The sequence below is a fragment of the Myotis yumanensis genome, unplaced genomic scaffold (assembly GCF_028538775.1).
Source record: "Myotis yumanensis isolate MYYU_CA2020_CCGP unplaced genomic scaffold, mMyoYum1.0.hap1 SCAF_12, whole genome shotgun sequence".
Lineage (NCBI taxonomy): Eukaryota > Metazoa > Chordata > Mammalia > Chiroptera > Vespertilionidae > Myotis > Myotis yumanensis.
The window spans coordinates 15,537,383-15,552,639 of record NW_027223763.1 but is presented as its reverse complement, the minus strand read 5'-3'; the positions used below and the strand labels follow the sequence as shown (position 1 = coordinate 15,552,639).

General features: G+C 56.5%; 1 protein-coding gene across 9 annotated transcripts in view; it reads right to left on the bottom strand.

The window, feature by feature from the left end:
• Window positions 1–15,257, bottom strand: part of DAB2IP (DAB2 interacting protein) — a 177,956-nt gene that overhangs the window by 75,015 nt on the left and 87,684 nt on the right. For 8 of the 9 annotated variants that reach the window (XM_070430834.1, XM_070430832.1, XM_070430837.1 and 5 more), the window contains one exon: window positions 2,002–2,147. In XM_070430834.1, the coding sequence (XP_070286935.1) occupies window positions 2,002–2,147 (146 nt within the window). Of the gene's footprint in view, window positions 1–2,001; window positions 2,148–15,257 lie in introns of those variants that run through there. The other variant, XM_070430841.1, reaches the window with a different exon arrangement.

The window sequence follows — 15,257 nt, the reverse complement described above, 5'->3', positions numbered from 1 at the left end:
AGAGAAGCCACCAAGCCAGATTTTATGGAAAATTAATAAGACAATTCCACACCACTGCCATTGCCATTCTGCTCCAACCACTACCGTTTACCACCATTTCTAGAGATGGGCTTAAACAAATTCACTCCCAACCCCCCACTCCGAGCCCCTCCAGCATTAGGCAATGCTGACCTGAGGCCAAGCTGGGCAGGACCTGCTCGAGGGCATCTCGGCCATGCCCCAACCTCCAGCCAGGGTTGCCGGCCAAGCGTTCACCAGCTTCTCGGTGCAGGCTCTCCATGGAAAGGAGGTAAACATGGCATGCACGCTGTCTGCTCCCGGGAGGGCAGACACACTCAGAGACCGGACTGCCTGCTGTCTCTCCTGCTCCCCGACAATCAACACATGCACACAAAACGGGGTACGTACACAAGCCCCCGCATGCGGGTGCAGAGGTTCCTGACCCCCGCCAAGGAAAGCGCAGAGAAAGGCATGTTCCTGGGGGAGAGAGCCGGAGGCGGGGCCCGGCGTAGGGAGGAAGGCAGCAAGCCCGGTGGCCTGACTCCGAGACAATAACAAAGATGGGAAGCGAGATTTTCAAAGACGCAGTGGCTGCACCCAGCACTGAGCTCTGGCCTGGCTGCATCTGCCTGCCACGGCACGCCTGGTCCCCTGGGGCACCATGGCCATCAGAGAAAGGCTGAGGGTCCTGCCTCGGGCTAGGCTTGGCAGTCGGGGCAGGAAACTAGCTGCAGGCAGCCGTAGGATACCCTGGGAAGAGCAGCTCTCGGCTGGTAGAAATTAAAGGTCTAGTAATTCTACTGGGGCTACTCTCCGGAAAGATGTTAGGGGTCAGTTAAAGTCACTCAACCTTGGGCAGGAGTTGGGCTATAACTTGTACTCCTTTCCTTGCTGGAACTAAGGGGGAGCAGAAACACATTTTCATTCCTCCTGTGCCTCCCCTACCCGCCAACTCGCTGATCACACACAAGGCACAGCCCTTTTAAGGCAGATGCCAGCGGCCTGAGATGTGGGGCTGAATGGTGCCTGCCCGTTCTTTCACCTCCACTAGCTGAGCAGGGAGGGACACGTTCTAACTGGCACCGGAATCCATCACTGTACCTGTGCCCAAGTGGAAAGGTGTGGTGGCTGGCAGGGCTCGAGGAGTGTGACCTGGGCCCCGAGGGACTGTGCCTGCCCAGTGCCCCTACAGGCGGACACAGGATGGCTTGCCCTTGCGAGCTGAAGCCTGCTCAGCTCCCGGTGACTCCAGGCAGGCTCAACTGCCTCCCCCTGCTCCTCCTCGGGCCCACAAGCCACCTCCCCCTGGAATTTCCACACCCTGCTCCTGGCTTGCCCAGGAAAAGGAAACAGGGAACAGGAGACACCCCTGGGAGTGGAGAGGTAAGGAAGGGAAGCAGCTGCCCAGGCTGGAGAGGCGAAGGCCCTTCGTCGACAGCCGCCGGCGATGCTCTGAGCTCAGGACCCCGGCACTGCCGCTCGGCTCACCCCCGCCCCTAGAAAAGCGTGCGCCCTACTTAGAGCAGATGTGCCCCCTAAGCGGCCCAGCCCCCTGCTCCTCCCCGCCAGATGTTCACCCTTTTCCTCACCACTGGGTTTCAGCAAAACCCAGCAGAAAATGCCTTTTGTATCGGACACCCAGGGGCTCCAGAGGCGGGGAGGGTGCGTCCTGTGGATGGAGGCGCCACTTCTGTCCCCAGCGCCGGGCACTGCAGCGCCCGGGAAACAATGCCCACCTCGGCCAGGCGAGGCAGGACTTCTCGCCGAGGGCACTTCCTGCCCGGCCTCACCCCGGGGGAGGCGGGTAAGAGAAGGGTCCACCCGTCGTACCCCCCAGTCCGCGGTGGCCCCACAAGTTGCCGGAGGGCGGCGTGGCGCACCCTCCCGCGTTCAGCGCGCTCCGGCGCCGGCTCCCGCTTTGTCCCCGCGCCCTCCGGGGCGCATCCCGGGGCGGCGGCGCGAGGAGGCCGGGTCGGCCGGCGGCGGCGGCGGCGGGCTCACCTCTCATTGTCCGCGGCGGAGGAGGCGGCGGCGGCGGCGGCGCTCCGGAACCCCGGCAGGATGTGGCGGAAGCTGTGGTTGCGGTCCAGCTTGGGCTGGCTCTTGGTGCGCTTGATGGAGCCCTTGAGGCGGCGGCTGAGGAAGCCCTGCGCGCGGGGCGACAAGAAGGGGAAGGGGAGGCGGGGTTAGCGCGGCGACGGCGCTGGGCCCGGGACCCGCGCGGGACCCGCGCCCCGGCTCGGGCGGCCGCGGGCTCGGGCTCGGCCCCAGCAGCTCGCAGCCCGCGCCGCCCGCCGACCGAGCGCCGACGGCCCGGCCCGCGCTGCGAGGCCCAGCCCACCCCGCGCCGCCCGCCCGGCCCAACCTAGCCCAGCCCAGCCCGCCACATCGCCCCCGCCCCTAAGCCACTGTTGCCATGGCGACGCGGAGCCGAGTCGCGCCGGCCGCGGCCGAGGCTGCCCGAGCCCCCCGGGCGCGGGGGACAGGGGACGAGGGGGCGGGGCTGCGGAGGGGCGGGGACCCCCGGGGGCTTGGGCGGCCGCGGTCCCCTCACCTCGACCGGAAACGAGGTCACACCCCCCACCCACCTTGAAAAATCCACGCCTCCCACACCTTTCCAGATTGACAAAGTGCCTTCCTCCCCACAGCCCTGGTTACACAGATCGGGGAAACGAAGGCTCTGAGAGCAGGTGTGAGGTCCTCCAGGGGCCGGCAGGCTATCCTGGCCACCTGGACCCTTAACCTGGGTGCCCTTCCTTCCGTAGATGACCATCACTGGCCCTCAGGGGGTAGCCCTTGGATAGAGTCACAGTATCCCAGCCGGGGCAACCACCTTGGGTTCAGGGTCCCTAGTGCCTAGCTCAGGGAGAGCCAAGGGGCTGAGGATCTGCCGAGTATCTCCATTGCATGCTTCAAGATGTGGAGCCAGGTCCCAGGGACCGGGGGGGGGGGGGGGGGGGCCTTCGTTAGAGGGACAGCTGCCTGGGCCCATTCATGACTCATGGTGGAGAGGGGCTGCTCCTGGGAGGAGTGTGGCAGATCTCAGCTGGGTGGAGGGCATTCAAGCCATTCCTCCAGCTACCAGACTTCCCTGGACTCAGGACAGAGCTTAATCCCACCTCCAGCCCCAAGAACTTCTAGCCCAATAGCGAGACAGGCATTCGTCCAATACTGAAATGCAGGCTGAACCAGCGCTCCCTTTATAAGAGAATGGGTAGATTTGGAGCCTCAGGGGGCCACAGCCTGGGGTGTTCTGAACTTGGAACACACAGGATGCTGGAAGGGGAGGAAAACTGGGGTTTGGGGGGAGATACCCTGAGGGGGAATTTATTTGAGAGGGCTCCGGGGCTTCACCACCCCTGCCTCAATTCCAGGCAAATGGGATGTTAACTTATTTGTACATGATCTGAACATCACATTTCATCCATCACACAACAGAGGGTAGTTTTAGGGGCCCTCTCTGGTCCAGGGGAAAAGTGGACATCTGCTATAGGTCATGCCCTTTGCGGGATCTGCCCCTCTCTATGGCCCCAGCACCCTGGACATGACAAGGTCAAACATTGGTTGTACACATCATCTCATCACCCACACAGAAAAAAAAAAAAATGAAGATGGTAAACCTTGCTCAGAAGTAAAATGACTTTCCCAAGGACACACAGCTTCCAGGCCAACCTAAAGCCAGAGCTTTCCCCACAGGATCCCCACTTCTGCCCACCCTCTCCAAGCTTTTCTTTTCCTTTCTCCCCTTACTTTTCCCTCCCACTCGATCTCTCACATCCATGGAAGACCTATCCTTGTGGCTACCTGTCAGAATTCTGCACATCCTACAAGGCCCAACTGAAATGCCACCACATCCAGAAGGCTTCTCAGGCCTTGGACTCCAAAAGCCTCTCACCTCTGCAGCTCAGAGTACCCACGCAGGAAGATGCTCTCACCAGCTGCAATTCACCAGGTATCTCTCAGGTGTTAGCTGCAGGAGGGACCCTAATCCTGAGGGGTCACCCATAGGGCAATGCCCAATGCAGAGGGACCACAAAAGGTGAAGATCAGTGGACATTAGACCCTCTGGGGAACACAGCATGGAGACAGGAACCCACACCTTCACACAAGCTCTTGACTCTCCAAATCTTGGCCTCTTGCCAGGTATGGGGGGAGGGGAGATGCACCTGGTTAACTTGGATGGGTTCTTCTCGAACAGGTGTTGCTGTCAAGCAAGTTCCCCCAATGGGTTTGTACTTTTTCTTGTTTTTTATTTTCTACACTGATGGAAATTTCACAATTTTTACACTCATGTGGCACAAAGAACCACAAGACATGTTTCAAAATCTATGTTGCTTATTATGTAGCAATATTGACAGCTTTACCCATATTTTTAGTGAAAAAAAAATTTTTTTTCTCCCTCCTAGGAGATTGAGTGAGACATGTGTCACTTCCTCCGCCCACCTTTCCTAAGGTGACACCTAATGCTCCTCTGACAAGCAGCCTCCCAACTGACCATGACCTTAGGGACTCAAACTCTCTGTAACAGTCACTCATCCACCATTTATTAAAGCCCACTATGTGTCAGACACAGTGACCAAGATGGTCATGAACGCTAGGAGGTGAGCAATGTACAGATTAAGAGGCCAGAGAGCTCAGATCATGGGAGAGTGATGCTTTGCGGTTCTCAACCTGTGGGTCACGACCATCGGAAAACACACATAGCATATCAGATGTTTACATTACGATTCATAACAGTAGCAAAATTACAGTTATGAAGTAGCAACGAAAATAATTTCATGGTTGGGGGTCACCACAACATGAGGAACTGTATTAAAGGGTCGCGGCATTAGGAAGGTTGAGAACCAAAGTTGAGAACGGGGAGGACCCCCATTTACTCCCACCACACTGCACATGTCTACCCTTGTGTCCCCCAGAGGACTCAGCTCATGTCCCTGCCTATGCCAGGCTTAACAAATGCTCATCACCCCAGAAAGCCCAGACAGCTAAAAGGGGACTCCGATCCAAAAGAACACATTGCCAGAGTGAATGAGGCACCAAGGTCACATAGCAAGGTCAGTCAAAGGTTAGTCCAGTGCCCTGCTCTGGCCAGCCTCACAGCTTGCTTACTGACCTCTTCGTGGGGTGGAGGCCCAAAGTGGCTCCTCACTCAGTGCTGGACGAAGGAAGCGGAGCCTTTTCTCCTGTCCCTTCACGGGCAGGTCCCCAGACATTATTTCTGGAGGCAGCTGCAGCCCTGAACTCAGGAAGAGAGACTGGCGGTCTTCCAGACAGAAAATCTTGTTCTAGAGTCTAGACCAGTGATGGCGAACCTATGACATGCGTGTCAGAGGTGACACGTGAACTCATTTTTTTGGTTGATTTTCCTTCGTTAAATGGCATTTAAATATATAAAATAAACATAAAAATATAAATCTTTGTTTTACTATGGTTGCAAATATCAAAAAATTTCTATATGTGACACAGCACCAGAGTTAAGTTAGGGTTTTTCAAAATGCTGACACGCCGAGCTCAAAAGGTTCGGCATCACTGGTCTAAACCCAAGTCAACCTTTAGTGAGGGGCAGTGGGAAAATCATGTTCCTTCTTTAAGTGAAACAGGTTCTAGGACTGCAGCCGAGTCCACTGGGAGCTGGAGGAAGGCACACGGGGCTCTACTCAGGCTCCACAGATCCCCTGGCTGGGGGATGGCCGGCAGGCCCTCACCTGACTTCTCTGTGAAATGGGTGGGGACTGCAGTGAGGCTTCAGCGGGACAGACAAAGCTCTGGACCCCTCTTTCCACATCCGAGGGGCCTGACTTTATCCCACCTTCTCCAGGAGGCAGATCCTATGTAAGATGGTCCTGCTGATCACAGCACAAGTCCTCTCCCACCACTTGTGTTCAAATCTTAATTCTGATAAGCGAGGACTGAAGGGAGGGGGGAGTGGGGGCGTGCAAAATACTAGAGCTCTCTGAGCCTGTGTCCCTATCTATGAAATGGGCTGATGACATCTATAGGGTGGGAAGGATTACATGAGGTAAGAGATCACCAGTAACACGGTAACTATTAAGCAACTAAACATAGTAGTTGCCAGCTTTATTATTACCATCACTGAGGTTGCCTCTAGTACAGCGATTTTCCACCTTCTTCCTCTTGTGGCACACGGAGACTACTAAAATCCTGCGGCTCTAGTGCAACCGCCGATTTTTGCTCTGAGAAGGTATGTGGCCACCACAGGTGGAAGTCTGTCTGGCAATCTGAGGAGCTTGACGGTGGCCTGGCAGCCTGATGCCATGCCTAGGAAAGGAACGAGCAGGCTTGCAAAGTGAGGCTGGAGTTACAGGCTATCATCCAGTTTGGTAGTTTTGAACTTTTTTCAACAAGCGCTGTTTTGTTTTTCTTAAAGGCACCTCACAGAGACTCTGGAGATACAAAGAGCTGGGGCGGGCTGCTCAGGTGGCGGCCCCAGCTCCCATTCACTAGAGCAGGCACTGATGTCTCAAGCTCAGCGAGGAGCCCGCGCAGTCCCGCACAGTCCGTGGGAACCGAGCCTCCGCCCTCCCCAGATGGGGCGCTCTGCCTCCCCTCACACAGCCGTGTTCCCTGTGCCTCTCAGACAGCTGTCACTGACTGAGGTCAACTCAGGCCCCGGAGGCTTTTGCACAAGGCTGCTGCCTGGTGCCATGCCTCCCCCACCCCCAGTCCAACCCGGTGTTTGGGAGCTGACAGCTGTGAATGCCCGCTGCCCATCTGGAAGTCCTCCCGCTAGCCTGATCCAGGGGACCCCTGGGCTTTCATCCGGGTCACTGACCAAAGTGCAAGGCAGTCTGAATGGAGGACAGGAGTCTGTGGGTTCTCTGGCTGGAAGGACCCCAGTTCTCAGCAGCTCCCTCACCCCTGTTCCAGCCACTCACTACGCCACCATCCTGGCATCGGGCCCACAGCCCTGCTCCTTCTCCAGGATGTTCTGAGACTTTCTCAAGGGCCTTTCAGAATTCCAGACACACGAGTTCTTCACTCACCCATTTCAATCAATTCCAAGCGATGATGATGATGATAAATTACCCGTTATCGTGCTCCGGCTCTGCCAAGTCGCTCTGCCCCCGACACCCGCTGCACGTCCCAAGGAGGGCCCAATGCCTCTTCCTGGGCCTCCTTGGGAAACTGTGCGCCTCAGAATTCAGAGTGTGTCAGGTTTTCAAGTGGGTAAATGGAGGTTCAGAGAAGTTAAGCCACTTGCCCAGTGGCAGAGCTGATAGGCAGTAGAGCTGGGCATGTAACCAGGAGAGTTCTAGCCCATGGCATGGGCAGGGTGAGTCCCTCTTACACATGCACATGTACACATGTACACACACACACACACACACACACACACACTTGCACGCATGCACACATATAAGTCAAAGGCCAGAAGGAGAACTGACAGCTCAGCCCATCCTCCCTCCACGGAGCACCAGGCACTGTGCTGGGCCTCTGGGTGGGAGGACAAAGGGAAAGTGTGCTCTCTCACTGACAGCCTGGAGCTCACAAGTGAGGACCTGGAGGCTCAGGAAAGGGAAGCCTGGCCCATCCTCACATGTGCTTCGCTCCCTGACCAGGAGGCACCTAGGGGTTTGCATTCCAGCACCAGCACTTGGGCACCTGGGAGCTGCATGTCACCACTGGTCTCTGGGCCACTTTCTCACCCGAGTGAAAAGCATCAAGCACCACGCCCGGCTCATAGTAGGTGCTCTCTGAAGGGCGAGTTCCTTCCCCCAGCTCCACCATCTACTTGGTCCTGCCTTCTTCAGCTGCTCCCCTTTTAGCAAACGGACCCTAGGTCACTGCAAATGGATGGATGGGCCTGCCCTGCCAGTGAGCCCCGGGCTGCCCACCCTGGGCCGCTGAGGCAGTGCTCAGGATGGAGGCAGCACCCCACCTCATGAGCCCTCCCTCTGCCGGGCCCAGCTCCTCCTCCCAGGGCCAGTTCCAAGGCTGGCGCCCAAGCAGAGGTCGTGTCTCTCAGTATCTTTCTGGGGCTTTGTGCAAATGCCAACAGCACGCCCAAGTAAACAGGAAAGGGAGGGGCAGATCCCATCCAGATAGCACCCCAGGAGGAGATCTGTGGGGCACACAGGCTGGCAGGCAGACTGGACACCTCACCCCACCTGGACACAGGCTCTGGGAAGGGGCTGGAGGCAGTGAGGAGTCCTGCTACCAGAGTCACAGGGTGAGAGCCAGGAGGGCTCATGGGGGCAATCGGGCCAATGTCCATATGGTACAGACAAGGCACCTGAGGCCCAGAGGGCAGTGATCTGCCCAGAGTCACCCTCTCCTCGCCTAGCACCCCACCCTTCAAGGCCTCCCAGGCTCCCCGTGTTTCCTCTTTCCAGGCCTCAGTCTTCCCATCTGTACCATGGGGGCTGGGTTGGGTGATGGCCAAGCTCCTTTCCAGTGCTGATAACTGATTCTGGAAAGCTAGAGCAGCTGCCTTCCACAGTGGGCTCTCCCTCCCACACGGCAGTACCAGTGAATTCTCCGGCTTCACGGAGTCCTTCAGATGCTGGATTCCTCCTCCCTCCTTCTCTGTTCCTGGGGCTCCACCCTCAGCAAGCCCTCAGGCCTCCTGGCCTCCTCCTTTGGGAGGTATATGCATCATCAAAGCGATGGGAATGACTCACTAATGGTGGAATGTCAGACACTGTGACAGGTGAAACAGGAACTGCATGTTAAGCCAGGATTAAGTTGGTGCCTTCCTGGTGGCCATCTATTCACAGGCCATCCTATACCCATAAAACCCTCCTTCACCCCTTGCCAATGTGCTCTTGAAAGGTAAGCCCTCCATACTCTTCCCTACCCAGAGAAGGCAGACAGACTGCCTGGGTCACTCAGAGAACCAACTCATGGACCATGAGAGCCAGGAGCGGGTGGGGCCTGACACTCAAGGATCGTTCCCAAATTAAAATAGTACCTGGATAACGACACCTAAACATGTTCACATGGACAAATATGCAGGGCCAGAAAAACACACAAGTTCAAGGACACAAAGGCATGGGGGCGGAGGAGGGTACCCACCAAGAAATGCATGTGTAAACATACAAGTCTCCCCATCACCCTCACCGTGTAAACACATGTGCACATTGACCAACACACACATACACAATCATAAAACGCACAGAAAAGCATGCAAATACAAGCTCACAAACACATACACACACTCTCAGCTGTCATTAGGCTCTCACAGAATTATGCTGACACCAGGCCAAACACACAGGCCCACCAGGCTCACGTTCACAACCACAACGGGAAGGAAGGGAGAGTGTTGGGGTGACCTCAGAGCTGGAAGCCCATGCTGGTGACCTCCTGGTCCCCCTGCTTTGTGGGCAGGGCCTCACCCTGTGCCCCTCTCTGAGGATGACCTGTTTGCTGCTCTCACCCCCTGAAAGCTGTCCTGGCAGCTCCCTGAACATGAGGTTTCTCAGAGTCTTGCGGCCCAGCAGGTTGTTCAGAGCCAGGGACCCCTGCTCCAAATATTTCTCCTCTGCCATCATCACACCTCGAACTCCACCAGGTGCTTGGGTTACCTCAGTCTCTAGGAATCCCAGGTAAAATGCAAAGGCTTCCTCCTCCACCTCGAGAAGCAGGGGAGCAGCGGGTTCCACTGCCTGTGGCTCTGGGCCTTAGGCCAGTGACCTGGCCGACTGGCCCGTTTCCTCTTCTGTAGAATGAGGACAAGGGCAGCCACCACAGGTTGTTGTAATGGTTTCTGACATCACGCATGTAAAGAATTTAGCCCATTTCCCAGCACGCAGTAAATGCTAGCTACTATCATCATCACTGGCATTGTCATCATTTTTTATTTTTTTATGGCTTGGACTTTAACCACCAGGAGCCAGCCAACCATGAGCCAGAAGGAAACAGAAAGCAAGAGTTAACGGAAACCATCTTTAAGACCCACATCTCCTCTGACGAGGCAGGGTGCTGGTCCACAGCTCACCCAGGGCATGTCCCCTGAGCCTCGCCATGTGCTGGGCCCCAAGAAAGCCGGCTTTCTGCCCTCAGCTGCAAAGGCAGGCCTAGACCTTCACAGACACCTGCAGGGGCCTCCTCACTGCTTTTGTTACCTCCAGCCCTGCCACCCTCCCTCCGTTCATTCTCTAAGGGCATCTAGAAGAAGCCTTTAAAAAGCAGATCAGATCTTACCACTGACCAGCTCAACCTCTTGCACAGCTCCCCAGGGCTCCTCGGATAAAGGCCTCACTCCTTTATGAGGCCTATGGCCCCTCATGACCTGCCCCCGACCCTGTGCTCCAGCTCCTGTCTTCAATGGGACTTTTGAAATTGCCAGCTTCTCCTGTCACAGGGCCTTTGCACCGGCTGCTCCCACTGCCTGGAACAGAGGACCCCTTTGCCCAGAGGGCCTGGCACACCCTTCAGTTTCTCCTCACATCTTCTCCTCAGGGGCCTCTCATGCCCTCAGATTAGGCCACGCCTCCTTACAGACTCATCACAGTTGTAATTGTGTATTTATTTAATGTCTGTCTCCCCCACAGGATGGTGGGGGCCACGGCAGCCGGAGTCCCCAGTGCTGAACACCTGGCGGGTATGCCATAAATACTTCCCGAATGGATTAACAAATATTTATGGTGTAAAAGAGAAAGGAGGAAGGCAGAGAATGGGATCTGGGAGGCTTTTTAAGGGCTCCCACTTGGGGTCAATCTGGGTGGGCTTGCCAAGGTTACCTGGAGCCGGGCAGCCACACACAGGCATTCCGGGCAGAAGCACGGCCGAGCACTGGTGAGGACAGCAGCGAGCCTGGCCGCCTCGGAGGCTGCTGCAGTGATCACAGGTCCCTCTGACCCCCGAGTGACACACCGAGGCCAGGCTATGACATAGGCATAACCTCTGCAGAGGATGCCCAGGGAAAGGGGGCCGTTAAGGAACCCTGAGAGTCTAGAGGAGGTGGGAAGGGTGCCCGATTGGGAGAAGAGTGGGGGTGTGAAGATGGGATGGGGAGATAAGGACATGGGGAGAGGCCCTCCTGGTACCTGCCAGTGCCCAGGACTGGGTAGCATCAGTGACCAGAAATCAGACACACATTCCTGTGGTCCAGGCAGGGACGTGATAGCCCAGAGCAGCCAGGGTGTGACTCACTGCTCTGTAAATCTTCCACCAGCCTTAGCATAATCAGCCCATCCCAGAGGTCTGGATGCCACAGACACTCCATCAGCTCTTAAGCCCTCGGCCAGCTCTGACCTCTCGGTGGGGAGTCTGGCACCAGGGCCGCACGGCTGCAGGGAAAGCGACTCCATCAGGGAGCCTCACCCCTTTCTCCCTCTGCCTCCCTCCAGGCCCTGTCACTAAGGTCCCCTCACCAGGCCAGTCTTCCCAACGTGACTCACTGATTTCGGCACTTATTCCCCATCAAAACCTGTGCTCTGCGCACTCTGTGTGAGTGAACGCTCTCAGCAGAAGCCACCCCACAGAGTGACAAAAAAAAGCCATGCTCAGAGCCAGGAAATCTGGTTCCAGCTCTGCTAATTAATAATGGTGAAGCCTATTCCAATGTGCTAAGAGTGAGCCAGATATAGTTATGAAGCTCTAAGCCTCAGGCACGGTATTAAAGCTTTATGCGGCTTACATCATTTAATTCTCACAACCCAAAGTGCAGATCAGAGAATGGAGGCTCAGAGAGGTCAAGCTGCTTCCACAGGGCCACACAGCCAGGAAGAGGCAGGGCTGTGTCTAACCCAGAATGCTTGCACCCAGAGCCCACGCTCTTCTAGAATCCCATCGCTGCCCTAGGAGGCTCTGAGCGAGCTTGTTAGCCTGACTCCGTTTCCCCATCTGTACAATGAGGGAGTGGTTAGCTGATCTCTAATTCTATTCCAGCTTGAACTGGTATCTTTCCCCTCCACGGTGACCCATCTGATGACAGTAAATGGGAAGGACCTTCTGGAGACAACAACTTGCCGGAGGAAAGGTACTGATGGTGGGACTTCAGCTCTGTGCTGGGCCATAAGGAGCTTCTGTTGGGTCAGGCGGCCTCACTCTGTCCCCCCAGGCACCCAGCCGGTCCAGACCAGCAAGGCAGGGAAGAGGTATAATCCTGTTTCTCCCTGCACCAAGAGCCGGCAGGAGCACCTGGACCCCAGGGTGCCTCAGTCCCGGGGACCTGCAAACACTCATGGGAGGGAGAGGCGAGAGGCGGGCAGCAGCCCCATAAATCCACCTGAGTGAGCAGTGCTTTTAAAAGCCCTTTCACTACAGGATACAAAACGCACTGTTTTGGGAGAGGATTTTATAGGCTATTTCTGCTCCTGGGTGATTTACCATCTGCAGGCCAGGCTCACCTGGAAGTCCTGCCCTGAGGGATCGTGGGAGCCCATGGGTGGAGTAAGGGTCAATTTCAAGGCCAGGGCTGGTGCCCTTGCTGGGCTTTGCCACCGGGTGGTGGTCTGCGTGACTTGTCCTGACCTCTCCTCCCAAGACAAAAGGTGTGGGGGTCTCAGAAGCAAGGAGGTAGATGCCTGTCTCGTCTCTCCTCACCCTGCACTCGCTTATTCATCCACTGCCTCTCACACACCTTCACCCCACAGGCTCCTCCGTGTGCCCAGCCCCAGCGCCTGGAGTTCAGATACATCAGAAACAGTAGTTGCCCTTGAGAAAGTCCCCGGGTCTGGCGATGGTTAAGTCTCAGTATCCGTGTTCTGGAGCCTAGGGGAAGGGGGTGCCTGCTGGGGTCCAGGGGAGCACGGAGCAGGGAAGGAGCTCTCGAGGCAGAGGAATGGAGAGGAACTGTGGGCAGCAGAGCCAGCTGTGCAAGGGCACGGAGGTTAGGACAGGCGGGGGCTGGGGGGGGACACCTCAAATGCTGGGGAACTGGATCCCACCCCTGGGAGCCATCTAAGGTGCCGGAGCAGGGCAGTAAAAGTCACGGCTCATCTCAGACATTCCACAGGAAAAGTTACTCATCCCAGTGTGGGACCTTGTGTCGGAAACAGATGTCATCGCTGCCACCGCAAGAGGGCTTCCTGGCTTGGGAAGCAGTTCTCCCCAGAAGACTCAGATGTCATTATGTCTGCAATCCAACCCAAATGTCACTTGATATGACAGAGACAATCACTTTATTTTCATACCATGGGGGTGGGGCATGAAGGCATCTGAGCTAGCCCCCTATACCCACTCTTTTGAGCCCCCTGGAAGAGGGGCAGGCCTGCCAGGGACACAGGGTGGGGTGAAGAAGGGTGGTGTCCACCCTGCACAGACACCTTCTGACCAGTGGGGGCCAGGCCAGGGGCAGGGGCAGGACAAGATGGGGAGATGCAGGTTCAAATGCCAGTTCTGTCCCTGGTTGGCTGAGTGACCTCGACAATGCACCTCCCCGCTCTGGGCCTCAGTGTTCTCAATTATAAAACAGAGAATAACAACTCTGGCCGGCAGAGACTGGGCTGCATGCTGTGGACCAGGCTCTGTGAGACCTTCAAACCCACACTCATGAGCTGAGTGATCTTCAGCAAGTTCTTCACTTTCCGTCTGCCTTGGTTTTGTCCCCTTAAAAAAGTGGGATGTGTGTTCTTTGCCCCTTGGGCTGTGAGGACTAAATGAGGTGATGCCTAGAGAGTGCTCGGCACAGGGCCCAGCCCAGCGGACTGTGCAAAATGAGCCTTACAATCCCCCATTGCACAGAGCAAAGAGCTGGTACAGCTGGCTCCAACCCAGCTACGCAGTTCAAGTCCAAGCTCTGCCCACCATCCCAACTGCCCCAGAACGCCTGCCTTCCTTCCTCTCAAAGCAGAGGTGAGGATGGAGCAAGGCACCAGCAAGCCTTCAAAGGACCACCATGATGAGTGCTAATTGGCCCAGCCAGGTGACCACAGTAGGGCGACACTGCTTGGCAGTGGCGACACTGGCCTGCCTCAGCCTGACCCCTCCTCCTGCTGGGAGGCTGCCTGGGCTCCTTGTCCCCTCCAGTGTCCCTGACACAGGTCCCCTTCCAGAAGTCCCAGCTCTCTGGTCAACCCAGGCTCAGTCAGTTCAGCCACCAACACCAGGTACGCCCTGACTTGAGCTGTTCCCTCCAACCAGCGATGGGCTCTGGTTTTTCCAGCTCAGCCGGCTCCCTGAGGCCCTGGGGTGAGGGACACAGGATGGAGGGGGCCCACAAACCCCTGGGACTTCAACTCTCCTCTGGAAGTAGCCACCCAGGCGTCCACTTGCTGCACTCTGCTGCCCCCAGTTGGTGGGAAATGGCCCTGCGCACACCGGGCTGCCTCCATCTGTATTCACCACTGGGAGCTGGGTCTCCGGCCCCTTGGGCACTCTTTGCGGCAGGAGGTGAGGGGTGCAGAAGGGAGGACCTGAGGCTCTGGGGAAGGTGTGGAGTAGAGGTGAGCCCCATTCACCAGAAAGGGGAGCCACCTTTGCCCATTTACAAAGGCTCAGAGTTGGGAACTTGCCTGAGCGATCCCACGGAGGGAAGCCATGGACCAAGATTCAAATCCTGCTTGTCCTGGGTGGACTGCTAGGAGAAGCCAGCAGAATGGAGTGGGGGACGGGGAAGGGCAGAGAGAGAGAAAGGCCCCAAACAGCATCCCACCTACCCATCACAGAGCCCGACATTCCCCGTGAATGACTGAAGCTTCCCATTGATAAGGCTCCTTTTGTGCTAGGAACCTGTAACACAGGGATTCAGCCACTGACACCTTAGGAGGGACTGGTTTATCAGACTCCTGCTGCCCACCAGGGCAAGGAGGGGGAAACAGCTTACAGGAATGGCCCAGAGGTGCCCCTGGAAGGAGAGGAGCCTGGAGGGAAAAGGAGTGGGTGGTCCCAGGCTGTCTTTGTTTCCTTCCCTCTCTATCTTTCCTACGCAAGCGCAAGCAGCCAAGCTGACACCTCCCACAATGAGGAAAGAGATTCCAAGGTTCCTTGAGTGGATCCCTCTCTCTACCCCAGCCATCAGGGACCCCTACAAAGAGCATTCTACGCTCAGGGGCTGGGGGGCACAGATGCAATCCAACCCAAATGTCACTTGATATGACAGAGACATATTATGCGGGACTGAGGGTGTGGGGCCTGCTGTCTCCGCCTGGGAACACCAGCCACACGCTGGGTTAGGAGACTCCAGCTCACAAGGCTCAACTAAACAATAATAATAAAAAAAATAAAAATAAAAATAAAAAAGGCAGAGAAAGAGGGAGGAAAATTAGTTCACACCCCCGGGACATTGGCCTCAGGGGCAAATTCCTGGTGCTATGAAGAAGAATCTGGGGCACCCATTCATAGCACACCAA